The sequence below is a fragment of the Ovis aries genome, chromosome X (assembly GCF_016772045.2).
Source record: "Ovis aries strain OAR_USU_Benz2616 breed Rambouillet chromosome X, ARS-UI_Ramb_v3.0, whole genome shotgun sequence".
NCBI classification, from domain to species: domain Eukaryota; kingdom Metazoa; phylum Chordata; class Mammalia; order Artiodactyla; family Bovidae; genus Ovis; species Ovis aries.
The window spans coordinates 67,318,914-67,341,654 of record NC_056080.1 but is presented as its reverse complement, the minus strand read 5'-3'; the positions used below and the strand labels follow the sequence as shown (position 1 = coordinate 67,341,654).

Genomic DNA, 22,741 nt, shown 5'->3' with positions numbered 1-22,741 from the left:
TGATTGTTACTCCTGTTTCTGTATCCCCTCCCTTCCCTGATTAGCAATTGTTTGAATCCACCCTTTGGAACCCAGGGAAGGTCAAGGAGGCTGAATGAAGCTTATATCCTACAGACAAGAAATGGAGAACACAGAACAGATCTCTACTCCAGAGCCCTACAGAGTTCTATTCAGTTTTAATTTAGGGAACTAGGCAACTATGACTGTGATAACTTCCTGTCAAAATGGAGCATAGGACTGCCTCAACTTGTAGTGTAGACACTGAATTGGAAGTATTTTTGAGTTCCAAGTTCTAGAGCTTAGTCTTGTATGATTAAAATCTCAATCCCTTGGTCTGCCATTTGGGTGTAACAGACCCAATTAGAAGTAGTGGTGCACTAAGCCCAGGCAGCGGCGGCGGGCCAGCGCACTAAGCGCAGCCGAGAGCTACCCCACGTCCGAAGTCAGGGACAGCAGCCCAGAGTGCCAGGCTGCGACGTCACAGGAATGGCTGGGAGGAGCCACCTTGCATCCGAGGTCAGGGGTGGTGACCCTGAGGAGCCACCCCAAGCCCCAGGCCAGGGGCGGAGGCTGGGAGGAGCCACTCACGCCCGAGGCCAGGGCCAGCGGCCAGGAGCAGCAACCCGAGGAGCAATGGCTGAGCAGGCACAGGAGGGCCTAGAGGAGCTATCCCAAGTTGAAGGGCAGGAACGGCAGTGGTAAGGAGATACCCCTCATCCAAGGTAAGGAGCAGTGGCTGTGCTTTGCTGGAGCAGCTGTGAAGAGATACCCCACGCCCAAGGTAAGAGAAACCCTAGTAAGATGGTAGGTGTTGCAAGAGGGCATCAGAGGGCAGACACACTGAAACCATACTCACAGAAAACTAGTCAATCTAATCACACTAGGACCACAGACTTGTCTAACTCAATGAAACCAAGCCATGCCTGCAGGGAAACCCAAGACGGGCGGGTCATGGTGGAGAGGTCTGACAGAATGTGGTCCACTGGAGAAGGGAATGGCAAGCCACTTCAGTATTCTTGCCATGAGAACCCCATGAACAGTAGGAAAAGGCAAAAAGATAGGATACCGAAAGAGGAACTCCCCAGGTCGCTAGGTGCCCAATATGCTACTAGAGATAAATGGAGAAATAACTCCAGAAAGAATGAAGGGATGGAGCCAAAGCAAAACAATACCCAGTTATGGATATGACTGGTGATAGAAGCAAGATTTGATGCTGTAAAGAGCAATATTGCATAGGAACCTGGAATGTCAAGTCCATGAATCAAGGCAAATTGGAAGTGGTCAAACAGAAGATGGCAGGAGTGAACATAGACATTCTAGGAATCAGCGAACTAAAATGGACTGGAATGGGTGAATTTAACTCAGATGACCATTACATCTACTACTGCGGGCAGGAATCCCTCAGAAGAAATGGAGTAGCCATCATGGTCAACAAGAGTCTGAAATGCAGTACTTGGATGCAATCTCAAAAACAACAGAATAATCTCTGTTCGTCTCCAAGGCAAACCATTCACTATCACAGTAATCCAAGTCTATGCCCCAACAGGTAACGCTGAAGAAGCTGAAGTTGAATGGTTCTATGAAGACCTACAAGACCTTTTAGAACTAACACCCAAAAAAGATGTCCTTTTCATTATAGGGGACTGGAATGCAAAAGTAGGAAGTCAAGAAACACCTGGAGTAACAGGCAAATTTGGCCATGGAATGCGGAATGAAGCAGGGCAAAGACTAATAGAATTTTGCCAAGAAAATGCACTGGTCATAGCAAACACCCTCTTCCAACAACACAAGAGAAGACTCTACACATGGACATCACCAGATGGTCAACACCGAAATCAGATTGATTATATTCTTTGCAGCCAAAGATGGAGAAGCTTTATACAGTCAACAAAAACAAGACGAGGAGCTGAATGTGGCTCAGATCATGAACTCCTTATTACCAAATTCAGACTCAAATTGAAGAAAATAGGGAAAACTGCTAGATCATTCAGGTATGACCTAAATCAAAAATCCCTTATGATTATACAGTGGAAGTGAGAAATAGATTTAAGGGACTAGATCTGATACATAGAGTGCCTGATGAACTATGGAATGAGGTTCGTGACATTGTACAGGAGACAGGGATCAAGACCATCCCTATGGAAAAGAAATGCAGAAAAGCAAATTGGCTGTCTGGGGAGGCCTTACAAATAGCTGTGAAAAGAAGTGAGGCAAAAAGCAAAGGAAAAAAGGAAAGATATAAGCATCTGAATGCAGAGTTCCAAAGAATAGCAAGAAGAGATAAGAAAGCCTTCTTCAGGAATCAATGCAAAGAAATAGAGGAAAACAACAGAATGGGAAAGACTAGCGATCTCTTCAAGAAAATTAGAGATACTAAGGGAACATTTCATGCAAAGATGGGCTCGATAAAGGACAGAAATGGTATAGACCTAACAGAATCAGAAGATATTAAGAAGAGGTGGCAAGAATACATGGAAGAACTGTACAAGAAAAGACTTCACGACCCAGATAATCATGATGATGTGATCACTAATCTAGAGCTAGACATCTTGGAATGTTAAGTCAAGTGAGCCTTAGGAAGCATCATTACACACAAAGCTAGTGGAGGTGATGGAATTCCAGTTGAGCTGTTTCAAATCCTGAAAGATGATGCTGTGAAAGTGCTGCACTCAATATGCCAGCAAATCTGGAAAACTCAACAGTGGCCACAGGACTGGAAAAGGTCAGTTTTCATTCCAATTCCGAAGAAAGGCAATGTTAAAGAATGCTCAAACTACCACACAATGGCACTCATCTCACATGCTAGCAAAGTAATGCTCAAAATTCTCCAAGCCAGGCTTCAGCAAGACGTGAACCATGAACTCCTTGATGTTCAAGCTGGTTTTAGAAAAGGCAGAGGAACCAGAGATCAATTTGCCAACATCCGCTGGATCACGAAAAAGCAAAAGAGTTCCAGAAAAACATCTATTTCTGTTTTATTGACTATGCCAAAGACTTTGACTGTGTGGATCACAAGAAACTGTGGAAAATTCTGAAAGAGATGGGAATACCAGACCACCTGACCTGCCTCTTGAGAAATCTGTATGCAGGTCAGGAAGAAAGAGTTAGAACTGGACATGGAAAAAAAGACTGGTTCCAAATAGGAAAAGGAGTATGTCAAGGCTGTATATTGTCCCCTTGCTTATTTAACTTATATGCAGAGTACATCATGAGAAACGCTGGACTGGAAGAAACACAAGCTGGAATCAAGATTGCCGGGAGAAATATCAATAACCTCAGATATGCAGATGACACCACCCTTATGGCAGAAAGTGAAGAGGAACTAAAAAGCCTCTTGATGAAAGTGAAAGAGGAGAGCGAAAAAGTTGACTTAAAGCTCAACATTCAGAAAATGAATATCATGGCATCTAGTCCCATCACTTCATGGGAAATAGATGGGGAAACAGTGGAAACAGTGTCAGACTTTATTTTTTGGGCTCCACAATCACTGCAGATGGTGACTTCAGCCATGAAATTAAAAAACGCTTACTCCTTGGAAGAGAAGTTATGACCAACCTAGATAGTATATTCAAAAGTGGAGACATTACTTTGCTGACTAAGGTCCGTCTAGTCAAGGCTATGGTTTTTCCTGTGGTCATGTATGGATGTGAGGGTTGAACTGTGAAGAAGGCTGAGTGCCGAATAATTGATGCTTTTGAGCTGTGGTGTTGGAGAAGATTCTTGAGGGTCCCTTGGACTGCAAGGAGATCCAACCTGTCCATTCTGAAGAAGATCAACCCTGGGATTTCTTTGGAAGGAATGATGCTAAAGCTGAAACTCCAGTACTTTGGCCACCTCATGCGAAGAGTTGACTCATTGGAAAAGACTCTGATGCTGGGAGGGATTGGGGGCAGGAGGAGAAGGGGACGACAGAGGATGAGATGGCTGGATGGCATCACTGACTCAATGGACTTGAGTCTGAGTGAACTCTGGGAGTTGGTGATAGACAGCGAGGTCTGGCGTGCTGCGATTCATGGAGTTGCAAAGATTCGGACACGACTGAGCGACTGAACTGAACTGAACTGGGGGAGTGATAACTGGAATTTAGTAGACATAATAAATCTCATTTCTTTTTTAGAAGAATAGGCCTGAAACCCAGTCTGGACCTGGTACTTCAGGGAAACTTGTAGCCAGGTAGCCAGTTACCTGGTTTTATAAAACGTAAGGTTGCAGTTAATAGCTTCCAGCAGACATTGTTTTGAGCATGGTGGCATCCAAGCCTGACATGACTCAGAAAACTCAAGTGTTTAGCAATACAAGGTCTAATCTGAAAGTACACCCATAGCATCACCTAGTTATTTCCCAAGATATCTGAATCATAGCTACTCTATTTTGACTTTTAATTGTAAACTTTTCCTTAATAGCCAAAGCAGATTTCACCGTTAGTGACTTCAGTGTTTCTCTAGGTATGAGAAGATGCAAGAATTGGGACTCATAAAATCTCCTGAAAAGATCTAACTATCTGAAGGCCTGTTCTGCCAGTTTTTCTCAGAGCACAGAGTGCCACATTCCAGATGTTCACCCTGAACTCCTTTCAGGGGTGTTGAAAGTCAGCAGTTTCAGCTGCCATGATTTAATCTTTGTAGCTGTACATGGCAAGTGTCAGTCTTCAGTTGGCAGAGCCCCTTTTTTCTCATAAACTTGACCATGATTTTGAGGGGGGCATTTCATGACCATTTTATCCCATGGGGCTGAGAATGTTCATTCTCAGGTATGGCAAAATTTTGTTGACAGGCCATTCAATGTGCTGTTACTGGACTAGGCCATAAAACAGTATCCAAAATTCTCTGGACCACCTGTCTTACTAGCCTCTTGGTCCAGGAAAATATTCCCTCTTGTTGCTTCTTCCCATATCTAGAGTTACACTGTTACCATCATCTATCTCATATGGGACTATATATTACTCTATTAGAGGCCTCAGACACACATTTGACAGTGTAAGAAACAGCAATTTTGTAAAACAAGTGAAATACAAATAACATAGCCAGCAGTATTAGTAAAGTTACAAGTAAGACTTAAGAGCTCCCATTAGATGTATCTCAGGTCATCTGACTTACTCTGCTCTGTAGAATCTTTATCTTCCAGGGAAATTATATATTGGCACCATTTATAAGGCACATAGCTCAGTTTTCTAGTGTTACTAGATTGATTGTCCTTCAGTTCAGTTCAGTTCAGTCACTCAGTCATGTCCAACTTTTTGCGACCCCATGAATCGCAGCATGCCAGGCCTCCCTGTCCACAACCAACTCCCAGAGTTCACTCAGACTCACGTCCATTGAGTCAGTGATGCCATCCAGCCATCTCATCCTCTGTCATCCCCTTCTCCTCCTGCCCCCAATCCCTCCCAGCATCAGGGTCTTTTCCAATGAGTCAACTCCTCGCATGAGGTGGCCAAAGTACTGGAGTTTCAGCTTTAGCATCATTCCTTCCAAAGAAATCCCAGGGTTGATCTCCTTCAGAATGGACAGGTTGGATCTCCTTGCAGTCCAAGGGACCCTCAAGAATCTTCTCCAACACCACAGTTCAAAAGCATCAATTCTTCAGCACTCAGCCTTCTTCACAGTCCAACTCTCACATCCATACATGACCACAGGAAAAACCATAGCCTTGACTAGATGGACCTTAGTCGACAAAGTAATGTCTCTGCTTTTGAATATGCTATCTAGGTTGGTCATAACTTCTCTTCCAAGGAGTAAGCGTCTTTTAATTTCATGGCTGCAATCATCATCTTCAGTGATTTTGGAGGCCCAAAAAATAAAGTCTGACACTGTTTCCACTGTTTCCCATCTATTTCCCATGAAGTGATGGGACCAGATGCTATGATCCTCGTTTTCTGAATGTTGAGCTTTAAGCCAACTTTTTCACTCTCCACTTTCACTTTCATCAAGAGGCTTTTTAGTTCCTCTTCACTTTCTGCTATAAGCGTGGTGTCATCTGCATATCTGAGGTTATTGATATTTCTCCGGGCAATCTTGATTCCAGCTTGTGATTGTCCTTAGTACGATTTAATTTTTTCCAACACAGAGGAGACTTTAAGCCTAAGTTACCCCAGCCTAGTGTTATCTATATAAATCCGCCCCATAATTGTGGGAGATTTTTCCTCCTTTGCTGAAACTTTTCTTGTCGCTCTGATTGAGCTTGAGTAATAGAAAAAAAGCTCACATTTATGGCCAGAGTCAGAGCAGGCATTATTAATTTGCTTGGTGTGGGGATCCCATCCAGTAATATCACAGTGACCTGAATATGGCTATAATTTTTTAAAGTAAATTTTATCTGGGCCAACCAGTTAGAGTCTTGTAGTAGAGAAATTTACCAAGGTAACCCAGAACTAGACACAGGTCATTGGCCACAAACCCAACAATTGAATTGATTTCTAAAACTAGCATAGAATCAGGCCTATGATAGAAAAGCATTTGATTAATATGTAAAGGTATAAGATGTCAAGAAAACATAAATGATCATACGAATCAGGCCCAGCATCTTGGGCAAGCTGTCTACCTCTGATGTCATTGTCTTCTCATCCTGGTGTAGTGTAGTGTCTCCTGCTTGAGCATCATTTTAAGGTGAGATCAGGTCAGCTGTCTTCTCTATAGACCAATCCAGTGTAGGGGCCTTTGGAAGTGGGAATTAATCTCAGAGTTAATTTCCCTTCAGTTTCATTGTGCATGAGCTAGTTAAGAGTACCTGATAAAAAAAAAAAAAAAAAAAGTTCTTCCATCCAGGTTGGAGACTGTCCCTTAAATTATGTCTTTTGCCAGTCCTGGTTGCAGGTCATGAGGCATCTGATCTTCATCCAAAGACAGATTACTAAGATAAGCTTCAGAAACAAACTTAGGGTGTTCTTTAAGAATTAAATTAAATTTTACATTAATATCACATAACTGAACTGAACTGATCACATAACAGCAAAGATGAGCCTTACTAGATGCAGACCTCCATTAACAAACTGGGATTTACCATTTTTTGAAATATCTTTTTCTCCCTAAAGTTACCCTCATTTTTATCAAATATAACCAAATTAAGGCTAGTTTGTTTGCAAAATACATCTGTTCTCACTAATTTTGGTCTGATGATTTATATAACCATAATTGAGTATAGACTTCTTGTTTTGCTGAAACATTTATAGAGTCTCAGACTGAACTTTTAAAATAAAACAGGGCTGAGAAACTCACACCAAAAGCTTATCACAGATTTTGCCTAACAAATCTAGGTGAATTCTTCCCCTTTTAAGGTCTAAAAAATTTCTTGAGATTTTTGTACCCATGAGATAACCTTCCTAACTCATTTGATAAACTTACTGGAAACCTAAGAATTTCCAATTTTTGGAGGAGTCAGATAGAAAAAATATATATAATTGTTTTGTTTGTAACATTTAATTTTACCAAAGTATTGTCATAATTAGGTTGAGAGGAAGGTTTTTTCTACTCCATGAAAACATAAGATTCAAACCTGTAATTTTTCAGATAGAAACCATAAAAGTTATAAGCATATTTGCTGGTTCATTCAGTCCTTTTGTTAACTTTTGTGAAGTCATCAGGTTTTCCATTAGAATACCAGAATACCAGACATATCAGAATGTTAAGAACTCCATATAATTTCTAGGATATCTGTATTAGTAATTTTACCATACATTATAACATGAGTGGATTTATTACTCATTTGATAGTCTTTTTCATGTAATTTAACCAACCAAATAAACACAGTTTAATATCTCTCTTTGGGATGTTTCAGGGGCTCTCTGAAGAACCCAAATTTCGCTAGAGGTCAAAAGAACTTCAAAAGAATTCTATTTAGGAAGTTTTATCGAAAAGATCAATTAAAAGGGTTTAGAACATTTGGTTAGATTTAGTCAATGTTGATGGGTGTATCATTTAGCTTGTTAATATGTCACAATAGGCCTAAATACCAAGGCTCAAGTTCTAGTGAAAGTCAGCTCCGCCGTCTTGGACCTGGTTGACTCTTACCACTTTTCTTATGGCTGCGTCATTTCTAACAAAAAATCCTGATCATGCATAACTCTTTTTAGTATTTTTTCATACCTTTTTCTTTTTCTTTTTTTTTTAACTGAAAACACACTTCCTACTTTCCTTTAGCAACCAAGAACTAACTTTTATATTAGCATTTTATAGACTGGTGAGCATAAATACCAGTGATAATTTCTAAAACCCTTGTTTTCTTAGAACATTTTAGGATGGCACTGAACATTATTCATTTATAGTCCCAAATCTCTTTACTTTCTCTGTAAAAGGAAATTAGTGTTTAGTAGTAAATGTTTCAAAATCTTATTTTATTTGAAAATGACCTAACTATTCAATAGACTTCCAACACTTAGCACAACCCTTAGAAATTTAAGTTACACCGATCTGGAGAGACTATTTTAGACAGATATTTCTAGAGAATAATTATTATTAATAGAGTTTATATAAAAGCTCATATCTCATTTACATTTTTTAGAGGTTTCTTCACTCGAGATAATTTCCTTGTTGATAAAATTGTAACAGATATAGTATTTAACTTATATTAAACCTAGGTACAATGAAAATATTCTACTTAATGTTAGTTACTTTAAGACATGTCTATATTAGATAGGTCAACAAACAAACATTAATATCAGATATTTAATACTGAATATTTACCAGTTCACATGAACCTGGAACTTACTGTTTAATTTAGAATTATTTGATTTGTAAGTGCTTACCTTCCTTTAAGCCAATTAAATAGAGCTCATTTACAAATTAACCTCAAAAATATTACCCAGAGACAAAGACATACCAAGATATATTTAGACAGACACAGTGCAAGATCTAGCTTCATTTTCTAAGTTTAGTCATGAATTAGATATTACAATATAAAATTTACTAGTTTATTTAAAAAAACAGTTGAATAAAATTTTTAGTCTTTTTCCCCTTTTCCCTCAGTCTCAGGAGTTAGAGATAGTCTAGATAAGTGTTCCTGAGAGCCCTGGTCTCAAGGCACAGGGAAAGAAAATCAAGTTCTAACAGAATGGCAGCAGGTCTCACAACACAGAACAGAGTTAAAACACACACATATAAACCTGGCAGTCCTCATCAGACACTCCCTTAAATCAAAGGGAGGAAAGGAAGCCAGGTTGAAAGGAGAAAGGGGAGGAAGCGGAAGAGGGGAGTGAAATGCGTGGCCTTACAGACGTCTCCTGCCACCTACAGATACTCAGGCGTTATGGGACTTTACCCTGGGCCTCCAGAGAAGGGAAGACTGGAACTCGGCCCTACCAGAAATCAGACCAGACCAGAACCAGAATTCGAGTTCTCTGCCAAGAGGAGGTGATCAGTCTCCAATCCTCAGTTCAGGCTGAGGGCCCTTCGACCAGATTCCTGTGCCTAGGACCGGGGGACTAGAAAAACAGGGAAGGATAGGAAGGGTTAAGGAGAGGAAAGAGAGAGGGAAGGGGAGAGAGGTTAATAAAGTCTCTTGTTCTTTACCGGTCGGGGCACTCTGGCCTGTTGTCAAAGTCAGGAGGAGACCAGGGACAAAAGGGTCCCAGTTGGGGCCACTGGGTCTGGTCCATTGGCAGGTAAGCTGGCCCCTGAGTACCCCGAGTGGTCAGGATGCCATTCTTAGTGAAGAAAAGTCCCCGCCAGATATGCCACTTGTTGCAGGAAGGCAGACCCCTTCCAGGGCCCGAAACTAGGCTCTTGTCTAACACTCAGAAATGAATTGTCCAAGGAGACACATGTGCTGACAAAGCAAGAGATTTTATTGGGAAAGGGCACCCGGGTGGTGAGCAGTAGGGTAAGGGAACCCAGGAGAACTGCTCTGCTGCGTGGCTCGAAGTCTCGGGTTTTATGGTGATGGGATTAGTTTCTGGGTGGTCTTTGGCCAATCATTCTAATTAACAGTCTTTCCTGGTGGCACACACATTGCTCAGCCAAGATGGATACTAGCGAGAGCGATTCTGGGAAGTGGACAGACATGGGGTGTCTCCTTTTGACCTTTCCCGAACTCTTCCAGTTATTGGTGGCTTATTAGTTTTGTATTCCTTATCAGGATCTCCTGTCATAAAACAACTCATGCAAATAGTTACTATGGTGCCTGGCCAGGGTGGGCAGTTTCAATCAGTGTGCTTCCCCTAACAATTTCCATTTTTTTGAATTTACCAAGGCTAGATTTATGGCCCACAATGTGATCTATCCTGGAGAAGGTTCTGTGTGCACTTAAGAAAAAGGAGGAATTCATTGTTTTGGGGTGAAATGTCCTATAGATATCAATTAGGTCTAACTGGTCTATTGTATCATTTAAAGTTTGTGTTTCCTTGTTAATTTTCTGTTTAGTTGATCTATCCATAGGTGTGAGTGGGCTACTAACATCTCCCACTATTATTGTGTTATTGTCAATTTCCCCTTTCATACTTGTGAGCATTTGTCTTGCATATTGCAGTGCTCCTATGTTCGGTTCAGTTCAGTTCAGTCGCTCAGTCATGTCCGACTCTTTGCGACCCCATGAATCACAGCATGCCAGGCCTCCCTGTCCATCACCAACCTCCGGAGTTCACTCAAACTCATGTCCATCGAGTCAGTGATGCCATTCAGCCATCTCACCCTCTGTCGTCCCCTACTCCTACTGACCCCAATCCCTCTCAGCATCAGAGTCTTTTCCAAAGAGTCAACTCTTCGCATGAGGTGGCCAAAGTACTGGAGTTTCAACTTTAGCATCATTCCTTCCAAAAGAACACCCAGGGCTGATCTCCTTCAGAATGGACTGGTTGGATCTCCTTGTAGTCTAAGGGACTCTCAAGAGTCTTCTCCAATACCACAGTTCAAAATCATCAATTCTTTGGCACTCAGCTTTCATCACAGTCCAACTCTCACATCAATACATGACCACTGGAAAAACCATAGCCTTGACTAGACGGACCTTTGTTGGCAAAGTAATGTCTCTGCTTTTCAATATGCTATTATGTTAAGTGCATATATATTTATAATTATTATATCTTGTTGTATTGATCCTTTGATCATCATGTAGTGTCCTTCTTTGTCTCTTTTCACAGCCTTTGTTTTAAAGTCTATTTTATCTGAAATGAGTATTGCTACTCCTGCTTTCTTTTGGTCTCCATGTGCATGGAATATCTTTTTCCAGCCCTTCACTTTCAGTCTGTATGTGTCCCTTGTTTGGAGGTGGGTCTCTTGTAGACAACATATATACGGGTCTTGTTTTTGTATCCATTCAGCCGGTCTTTGTCTTTTGGTTAGGGCATTCAACCCCTTTACATTTAAGGTAATTATTTGTTGAGGTCCTTTAATGGACCGGAACCTGGTGGTCCAGAGTCAACCGATAAGAATATAAAGGAGAAAGAGGCTGATATTCCTTGGTTACACACAAAGCCAATAAAGCCCCTGCATGGGCCTTGCTCTGTTCATGAAGGCCTCAGGCGCCCTCTAGAGGGGGTGAAGGAGCAGAGTGCCTTCTCAAGAGGGTCTTAGAAGCCTGGACAGGAAAGTGAACTCAGAAGAACTCTGTGCTCCAAAGAAATAGCCTGAGGAAGAGAGAGAGGCGGGGGGGGGGGGGGGGGGGGGGGGGGGGGGGGGCGGAGAGAGAGCGAGCAAGACACGGAGACCAAAGCTCTGATGGAGCAAAAGTGTTTTATTCAACATTGTGTAGGTATTTATAATGTCTTACAAGATAGCTATTTTCAGCAAAGATAAAATAAAAATATGTTCATGTTTGGGAATGCATGTAAGAATTAAAGATTTTAAAATTTAAAAAATAAAAAACTAAAATTAAAAAAAATAAAAAAAATTAAAATGTACAAGTTATCAAGGAAACATGAGGTCATGCAGATGAAAGAGAAAGAGTTGTAAATAACCACTTTTACCATATGGTTCATAAAAATGAAGAAGGTACTTATCAACGTATAGAAAAACTAAAGAAGGAAATACCTGGACTCCTCAGCCCCCGGGAGAGGCTTGCCTTTCCTAATTAATAAGGAACAGAGAATTCCTGACAGATCCAAAACAGCACACAGGAAGCCTCCTGTTAAGTGCTTCCTGACAATTATTGATAAGTATGATCCCATTGCCATTTACTTTATTGTTTTGGGTTTGAGTTTATACACCCTTTCTGTGTTTCCTGTCTAGAGAAAATCCTTTAGCATTTGTTGGAGAGCTGTTTTGGTGGTACTGAATTCTCTCAGCTTTTGCTTGTCTGTAAAGCTTTTGACTTATCCTTCGGGCTCAGACGGTAAAGCGTCTGTCTACAATGTGGGAGATCTGGGTTCAATCCCTGGGTTGGGAAGATTCTCTGGAGAAGGAAATGGCAACCCACTCTGGTACTCTTGCCTAGAAAATCCCATGGACAGAGGAGCCTGGTGTCCATGGGGTCGCAAAGAGTCAGACACGACTGAGCAACTTCACTTTCACTTTCATATTTGAATGAGACCTTTGCTGGGTACAGTAATCTGGGCTGTAGGTTTTTCTCTTTCATCACTTTAAGTATGTCCTGCCATTCCCTTCTGGCCTGAAGAATTTCTATGGAAAGATCGGCTGTTATCCTATGGGCATCCCCTTGAGTGTTATTTGTTGTTTTTCCCTTGCTGCTTTGAATATTTGTTCTTTGTGTTTGATCTTTGTTAATTGGATTAATATGTGTCTAGGGGTGTTTCACCTTGGGTTTATCCTGTTTGGGACTCTCTGTGTTTCTTGGACTTGGGTGACTATTTCCTTCCCCATTTCAAGGAAGTTTTCAACTATTATCTCCTCCCATATTTTCTCATGGTTTTTCTTTTTGTCTTCTTCTGGGACTCCTATGATTCAAATGTTTGGGAATTTGACATTGTCCCAGAGGTCTCTGAGATTGTCCTCATTTCAATTCTTTTTTCCTCTCTGTTTCATTTATTTCTACCATTCTATCCTCTACCTCACTAATCCTATCTTCTGCCTCCGTTATTCTACTGTTGGTTCCCTCTGAGTGTTTTTTATCTCACATATTGCATTATTCATTACATATTGACTCTTTTTTATTTCTTCTAGGTCCTTGTTAAACCTTTCTTGCATCCTCTCCATCCTTGTCTTCAGGCTATTTATCTGTAACTCCATTTTGTTTTCAAGATTTTGGATCATTTTCACTATCACTATTCTGAATTATTTATCAGGTAGATTCCCTATCTCTTCCTCTTTTGTTTGGTTTGGTGGGCATTTATCCTGTTCCTTTACCTGTTGGGTATTTTTCCTTTTCAACTTGTTTATACATTGCTGTGTTTGGGGTGGCCTTTCTGTATTCTTGCAGTTTGTGGTTCCTCTTTATTGTGGAGTTTCCTCACTGTGGGTGGGTTTGGACGGGTGGCTTGTCAAGTTTTCCTGGTTAGAGAAGCTTGTGTCGGTGTTCTGGTGGTGGAGTTGGATTTCTTTTCTCTGGAGTGCAATGAAGTGTACAGTAATGAGTTTTGAGATGTCAATGGGTTTGCTGTGACTTTGGGAAGCCTATATTTTGAAGCTCAGGGCTATGTTCCTGTGTTGATGGAGGATTTGCATGGTATGTCTTGCTCTGGAACTTGTTTGCCCTTGGGTGGTGCTTGGTTTCAGTGTAGCTATGGAGGCTTTTTATGAGCTCCTATTGATTAATGTTCCCTGGAGTCAGTTCTCTGGTGTTCTCAGGATTTAGACTTAAGCCTCCTGCCTCTGGTTTTCAGTCTTATTCTTACAGTAGCCCCAAGAGTTCTCCATCTATACAACACTGATGATAAAACATCTAGGTCAATGATGAAAAGTTGCTCCACAGTGAGGGACACCCAGAGAGGTGCAAAGAGTTACATGGAGAAGAGAAGAGAGAGGAGGGAGACAGAGGTGACCAAGAGGAGAAGAGGGGGAATCAAAAGGTGTGAGAGCAAGCTAGCCAGTAATCACTTTCCTATGTGCTCTCCACAGTCTGGATCCCTCAGATATGTTCACAGAGTTACACAGAGAAGAGAAGAGGGAGGAAGGAGACAGAGGTGGCCAGGAGAATAAAAGGGGAATCAAAAGGAGAGAGACAGATCCAGTCAGTAATCAGTTCCCTAAGCATTCTCCACAGCCCAGAACACACAAAGAGATTCACAGAGTTGGGTAGAGAAGAGAAAGGGGAGGGAGGAGATAGAGGTGACCTGGTGGAGAAAAAGGAGAGTCCAAAGGGGAAGAGAGCATCAAGCCAGTAATCTCACTCCCAAGTAAATATGGGTACTGAAGATTGGGTTCTTCTAAATTCCATATATATGTGTTAGTTTACTGTATTGGTGTTTTTCTTCCTGGCTTACTTCACTCTGTATAATTGGCAGCATTCCAGAAAATTAAATGACTCAATTAAAAAATGGGCCAAAGAACTAAACAGACATTTCTCCAAAGAAGACATACAGATGGCTAACAAACACATGAAAAGATGCTCAACAGCACTCATTGTCAGAGAAATGCAAATCAAGACCACAATGAGGTACCATTTCATGCCAGTCAGAATGGCTGCTATCCAAAAGTCTACAGGCAATATATGCTGGAGAGGGTGTGGAGAAAACGGAACCCTCTTACACTGTTGGTGGGAATGCAAACTAGTACAGCCACTATGGAGAACAGTGTGGAGATTCCTTAAAAAAATAAAAAAAAAAACTGCAAATAGAACTGCCTTATGACCCAGAAACCCCACTGCTGGGCATACACACTGAGGAAACCAAAATTGAAAGAGACACGTGTACCCCAATGTTCATCGCAGCACTGTTTATAATAGTCAGGACATGGAAGCAACCTAGATGTCCATCAGTAGACTAATGGATAAGAAAGCTGTGGTACATATACACAATGGAGTATTACTCAGCCATTAGAAAGAATACACTTGAAACAGTTCTAATGAGGTGGATGAAACTGGAGCCAATTACACAGAGTGAAGTAAGCCAGGAAGAAAAACACCAATACAGTAAACTAACACATATATATAGAATTTAGAAAGATGGTAATGATAACCCTGTATGCAAGACAGCAAAAGAGACACAGATATAAAGAACAGACTTTTGGACTCTGTGGGAGAGGGAAAGGGTGGGATGATTTGGGAGAATGGCATTGAAACATGTATACTCTCATGTAAGAAATGAATCGCTAGTCTAGGTTCGATACGGGATACAAGATGCTTGGGGCTGGTGCACCGGGATGACCCAGAGAGATGATATGGGGAGGGAGGTGGGAGGGAGGTTCAGGGTTGGGAACTCATGTACACCTGTGGTGGATTCATGTCAAGGTATGGCAAAACCAATACAGTATTGTAAAGTAAAAAAAATAAAATAAAATAAAAGAATGTTATGTTATGTTGACATGACAGTCAAGAAGATCATAATAAAAGAGTTTACTAGAAAAAAAATTAGGGCAGAAATAAATGCAAAAGAAACCATAGCAAAAATCAACAAAGCCAAAAGCTGGTTCTTTGAGAAGATAAATAAAATTGACAAACCATTATCCAGACTCATCAAGAAACAAAGGGAGAAAAGTCAAACTAACAAAATTAGAAATGAAAATGGAGAGATCAAAACAGACAACACAGAAATACAAAGGATCATAAGAGACTACTCTGAGCAACTATATGCGAATAAAATGGACAACATGGAAGAAATGGACAAATTCTTAGAAAAGTACGATTTTCCAAAACTGAACCAGGAAGAAATACAAAATCTTAAAAGACCCATCACAAGCACAGAAATTGAAACTGTAATCAGAAATCTTCCAGCAAACAAAAGCCCAGGACCAGATGATTTCACAGCTGAATTCTACCAAAAATTTAGGAAGAGCTAACACCTATCCTACTCAAACTCTTCCAGAAAATTGCAGAGAAGGAAAACTTCCAAACTCAGATTCTATGAGGGCAGCATCACCCTAATAATAAAACCAGACCAAAATGCCACAAAAAAAAAAAGAAAAGAAAAAGAAAACTACAGGCCAATATCACTGATGAACATAGATGCAAAAATCCTTAACAAAAGTCTAGAAAACAGAATTCAACAAGATATTAAAAAGATTATACATCATGACCAAGTGGGCTTTATCCCAGGGATGCAAGGATTCTTTAATATCTGCAAATCAATCAATGTAATACACCACATTAACAAATTGAAAGATAAAAACCATATGATTATCTCAATAGATACAGAGAAAGCCTTTGACAAAATTCAACATCCATTTACGATAAAAAAAAAAAAAAACCCTCCAGAAAGCAGGCATAGAAGGAACATACCTCAACATAACAAAAGCTATGTATGACAAACCCACAGCAAACATTATCCTCAATGGTGAAAAATTGAAAGCATTTCCCCTAAAGTCAGGAATAAGACTTTATTCCTGGGTGCTCACTCTCACCACTACTATTCAACATAGTTTTGGAAGTTTTGGTTACAGCAATTAGAGCAGAAAAAGAAATAAAAGGAATCCAGATTGGAAAGAAGAAGTAAAACTCTCACTGTCTGCAGATGACATGATCCTCTACATAGAAAACCCTAAAGACACTGCCAGAAAAATACTAGAGCTAATCAATGAATATAGTAAAGTTGCAGGATATAAAATCAACACACAGAAATCCCTTGCATTCCTATACACTAACAATGAGAAAACAGAAAGAGAAATTAAGGAAACAATTCCATTCACCATTGCAATGAAAAGAATAAAATACTTAGGAATATATCTACCTAAAGAAACAAAAGACCTATATATAGAAAACTATAAAACACTGGTGAAAGAAATCAAAGAGGCCACAAATAGATGGAAAAATATACCGTGTTCATGGATCAGAAGATTCAATATAGTGAATATGAGTATACTACCCAAAGCAATCTGTAGATTCAATGCAATCCCTATCAAGCTACACACGGGATTTTTTCAGAGAACTAGAACAAATAATTTCACAATTTGAATGGATATACAGAAAACTTCAAATAGCCAAAACAATCTTGAGAAAGAAGAATGGAACTGGAGGAATCAACCTGCCTGACTTTGGGCTCTACTACAAAGCCACAGTCATCAAGACAGTATGGTACTGGCACAAAGACAGAAATATAGATCAATGGAACAAAATAAAAAGCCCAGAGATAAATCCACACACCTATGGACACCTTATCTTTGACAAAAGAGGCAAGAATATACAATGGAGAAAAGACAATCTCTTTAACAAGTGGTGCTGGGAAAACTGGTCAACTACTTGTAAAAGAATGAAACTAGAACACATTCTGACACCATACACAAAAATAAACTCAAAATGGATTAAAGAATTAAACATAGACCAGAAACTATAAAATCCTAGAGGAAAACATAGGCAAAACACTCTCCGACCTAAATCACAGCAGGATCCTCTATGACCCACCTCCCAGAGTAATGGAAATAAAAGCAAAAATAAACAAATGGGACCTAATTAAACTTAAAAGCTTCCGCACAACAAAGGAAACTATAAGCAAGGTAAAAGACAGCCTTCAGAATTGCAGAAAATAATAGCAAACGAAGCAACTGCCAAAGAATTAATCTCAAAAATATACAAGCAACTCCTGCAGCTCAATTCCAGAAAATTAAATGACCCAATCAAAAAATGGGCCAAATAACTAAACAGACATTTCTCCAAAGAAGACATACACATGGCTAACAAACACATGAAAAGATGCTCAACAGCACTCATTATCAGAGAAATACAAATCAAAACCACAATGAGGTACCATTTCATGCCAGTCAGAATGGCTGCTATCCAAAAGTCTACAGGCAATATATGCTGGAGAGGGTGTGGAGAAAACGGAACCCTCTTACACTGTTGGTGGGAATGCAAACTAGTACAGCCACTATGGAGAACAGTGTGGAGATTCCTTAAAAAATTTAAAAAAAAAACCTGCAAATAGAACTGCCTTATGACCCAGAAACCCCACTGCTGGGCATACACACCGAGGAAACCAGAATTGAAAGAGACACGTGTACCTCAATGTTCATCGCAGCACTGTTTATAATAGTCAGGACATGGAAGCAACCTAGATGTCCATCAGCAGACAAATGGATAATAAATTTGTGGTACATATACACAATGGAATATTACCCAGCCATTAAAAAGAATGCATTTGAATCAGTTCTAATGAGGTGGATGAAACTGGAAGCCTATTATACAGAGTGAAGTAAGCCAGGAAGAAAAACACCAATACAGTATACTAACGCATATATATAGAATATAAAAAGATGGTAACGATAACCCTGTATGCAAGACAGCAAAAGAGACACAGATGTATACAACAGTCTTTTGGACTCTGTGGGAGATAGCAAGGGTGGGATGATTTGGCAGAATGACATTGAAACATGTATATTATCATATGTGGAATGAATCGCCAGTCCAGGTTCAATGCATGAGACAGTTCCTTGGGGCTGGTGCAATGGGATGACTCAGAGTGATGGGAGGAGGAGGGAGGTGGGAGGGGGTCCAGGATGGGGAACACTTGTATACCCGTGGCGGATTCATGTCAATATGGCAAAACCAATACAATATTGTAAAGTAATTAGCCTCCAATTAAAATAAATAAATTTATATTAAACAAATTTTAAAAAAGAAAAAATCTTTTTTACTATATCATGTCAATGTTATTTCATTTCTTTTTTAAATTAATTTTTATTGGAGTATAGTTTAAATACAATATTGTGTTAGTTTCTTCTGTACAGCCAAGTGAGTCAGTTATACATATATATATATTTCGCTTTTTTAGATTCTTTTCCTATATAGGTCATTACAAAGTGTTGAATAGAGTTCCCTGTGTTATACTGTAGGTTCTTGTTAGTTTCTATTTTATATACAGTAGTGTCCATATGTCAATCTCAATGTCCCAATTTATCCCTCTCCCCATCCCTTTTGGTAGCTGTAAATCTGTTTTCTACATGTGTGAATCTATTTATGTTTTATAAATAGGTCCTATTTTGTAAATAGGTCCATCCATGTTGTTGCAAATGGCATTATTTCATTCTTTTTTATGGATGAGTAATATTTCATTGTATATATGTACTGTATCTTCTTTATCCATTCTTCCATCAATGGACATTTAATTGCTTCCATGTTCTGCCTATTGAAAATAGTGCTGGAATGAACATAGAGGTGCATATATCCTTTCAGATTGTGGTTTTCTCTGGATATGTGCCCAGCAGTGGAATTGCTGGATCGTATGGTAGGTCTATTTTTAGTTTTTTAAAGGAATCTCCATACTGTTCTCCATAGTGGTTGTACCAATTTACGTTCCCATCAACAGTGTAGAATTGTCTTTTGTCGACATTCTCCCCAGCCTTTATTGTTTGACGACTTTGATGCTGGCCATTCTAACTGTTGTGAAGTGATATCCCATTGTAGTTTTTATTTTCATTTCTCTGATTAGTGACGTTGACCATCTTTCATGTGCTTCTTGGCCATCTATAGGTCATCTTTGGAAAAATGTCTACTTAGATCTTCTTTATTTTTTATATCAAGCTACATGAGCTGTTTGTATCATTTCTTTCTTTATCATTAAAATTCTCCACAGACTTAATCTACCTGTCATGTCTTATCTCAGTAATAGCCACTTCATTTTCTCAAAATTGTTGTATGTTATTTTATTAAGGTGGTCTGCCTTTATGTTTATTTAATAAAACACACACATCTTCAATAGCAATGAAAAGGTTCCCTACACAAGGCATTGTAGTAAGTACTGTGGGAGAACACTTCTCAAGTGATATTTTGTTTTCCTAATTACCAAATATTTTAAGAAAAGCTTCTAGAAGAAGCCATGGAAATATTGAAATAGAAACTTGACATTATCAATATCATCACCCACATTTGAGGAGTTGTATCAGGCACTAAATTTTTTTACTTTGGATTGCATCAATTCAGTTCATTACAGTCGCTCAGTCATGTCTGACTCTTTCTGACACCATGGACTGCAGCACCCTAGGCTTCCCTATCCATCACCAACTCCCGGAGTTTACTCAAACTCATGTCCACTGAGTCAGTGATGCAATCCAACCATCTCATCCTCTATCGCCCCCTTCTCTTCCTACCTTCTATCTTTCCCAGCATCAGAGTCTTTTCCAGTGAGTCAGTTCTTTGCATCAGGTGGCCAAAGTATTGGAGTTTCAGCTTCAGCATCAGTCCTTCCAGTGAATATTCAGGACTGATTTCCTTTAGGATGGACTGGTTGGATCTCCTTGCAGTCCAAGGGACTCTCAAGAGTCTTCTCCAACACCACAGTTCAAAAGCATCAATTCTTTGGCGGTCAGTTTTCTTTATAGTCCAACTCTAACATCCAAACATGACTACTGGAGAAAGCATAGCCTTGACTAGATGAACCTTTGTTGGCAAAGTAATGTCTCTGCTTTTTAATATGCTGTCTAGGTTGGTCATAGTTTTTCTTCCAATGAGCAAGCGTCTTTTAATTCCATGGGTGCAGTCACTCTCTGCAGTGATTTTGGAGCCTTCCCCCCAAAAATAAAGTCTCTCACTGTTTCCATTGTTTCCCCATCTATTTGCCATGATATGATGGGACCAGATACCATGATTTTAGCTTTCTGAATGTTGAGCTTTAAGTCAACTTTTTCACTCTCCTCTTTCACTTTCATCAAGAGGCTTTTTAGTTCTTCAGCCCTTTCTGTCATGAGGGTGACAATAATCTGCCTATCTGAGATTATTGAAATTTCCCCTGGCAATCTTGATTCCAGCTTGTGCTTCATCCAGCCCGGCATTTCCCATGATGTACTCTCCATATAAGTTAAATAAGCAGGGTGACAATATATAGCTTTGACGTACTCCTTTCGCAACTTGGAACCTGTCTGTTGTTCCATGTGCAGTTCTAACTGTTGCTTCTTGACCTGCACATAGATTTCTCAGGAAGCAGATAAAGTGGTGTGATATTCCCATCTCTTTAAGAATTTTCCACAGTTTGTCATGATCCACACAGTCAAACGGTTTGGCATAGTCAATAAAGTAGTAGATGATTTTCTGGAACTCTCTTGCTTTTTTGATAATTTAGCAGATGTTGGCAACTTGATCTCTGGTTCCTCTGCCTTTTCTAAAACCAGCTTGAACATCTGGAAGTTCACAGTTCATGTATTGTTGAAGCCTAGTGGAGAATTTTGAGCATTACTAGTGTGTAAGATGAGTGCAATTGTGCAGTAGTTTGAACATTCTTTGGTATTGCCTCTCTTTGTGATTGGAATGAAAACTGACCTTTTCCAGTCCTGTGTCCAATGCTGCATTTTCCAAATTTACTGGCATGTTGAGTGCAGCACTTTCACAGCATCATCTTTTAGGATTTGAAATAGCTCAGCTGGAATTCCATCACCTCCACTAGCTTTGTTCGTAGTGATGCTTCCTAAGGCCCACTTGACTTCACATTCCAGGATGTCTGGCTCTAGGTGAGTGATCATACCATCATGATTATCTGGGTCTTAAAGATCTCTTTTTTATATAGTTCTTCTGTGTATTCCTCCACCTCTTCTTAATATCTTCTGCTTCTGTTAGGTCCATACCATTAACCATTTGTGTCCTTTATTGTGCCCATATTTGCATGAAATGTTCCCTTGATAGCTCTAATTTTCTTGAAGAGCTCTCTAGTCTTTTCCATTCTATTGTTTTCCTCTAATTCTTTACATTGATCATTGAGGAAGGCTTTCTTATCCCTCCATGCTATTCTTTGGAACTCTGCATTCAAATGGATATATCTTTCCTTTTCTCTTTTGCCTTTAGCTTCTCTTCTTTTCTCACATATTTGTAAGGCCTCCTCAGACAACCTTTTCGCAGTTTTTCATTTCTTTTTCTTGGGGATGGTCTTGATCACTGCCTCCTGTACAATGCTGTAATACTCTGTCCATAATTATTCAGGCACTCTGTCTATCAGATCTAGCCCTTTAAATCTATTAGTCACTTTCACTGTATAATCATAAGGGATTTGATTTAGGTCATACCTGAATGGTCTAGTGGTTTTCCCTACTTTCTTCAATTTAAGTCTGAATTTTGAAATAAGGAGTTCATGATCTGAGCCATAGTCAGCTCCCAGTCTTGTTTTTGCTAACTGTATAGAGCTTCTCCATGTTTGGCTGCAATAAATATAATCAATCTGATTTCAGCATTGACCATCTGTCGATGTCCATGGACTGAGTCTTCTCTCATGTTGTTGGAAGAGGGTGTTTGCTATGACCAGTGTATTCTCTTGACAAAACTCTATTAACTATTCCCCTGCTTCATTTTGTACTCCAAGGCCAAGTTTGCCTGCTACTCCAGGTATCTCTTGACTTCCTACTATTGCATTCCAGTCCCCTATAATGAAAAAGACATCTTTTGAGGGTGTTAGTTCTAGAAGGTCTTGTAGGTCTTCATAGAACCATTCACCTTCAGCTTCTTCAGCATTACTGGTTGGGGCATAGACTTGGATTACTGTGATATTGAATGGTTTGCCTTGGAAATAGACAGAGATCATTTTGTCTTTTTTGAGACTGCATCCAGGTACTGCATTTCAGACTCTTTTGTTGACTATCAGGGATAATCCATTTATTCTAACAGATTCTCGCCCACAGTAGTAGATATAGTGATCATCTGATTTAAATTCACCCATTCCAGTCCATTTTAGTTCACTGATTCCTAAGATGTTGATGTTCACTCTTGCCATCTCCTGTTTGACACTTCCAGTTTTCTTGATTCATGGACCTAACATTCTAGGTTCCTATGCAATATTGTTCTTTACATCATCGGA

General features: G+C 39.8%; 1 protein-coding gene across 1 annotated transcript in view; it reads right to left on the bottom strand.

The window, feature by feature from the left end:
* LOC101104721 (importin subunit alpha-1-like) overlaps positions 1 to 19,297 on the bottom strand; it is a 57,216-nt gene extending 37,919 nt beyond the window's left edge. Inside the window, 1 exon segment of the mRNA XM_060407985.1 lies at positions 19,260 to 19,297. Coding sequence (XP_060263968.1) covers positions 19,260 to 19,297 — 38 coding nt within the window.
* Between the last annotated feature and the right edge of the window lie 3,444 nt (positions 19,298 to 22,741).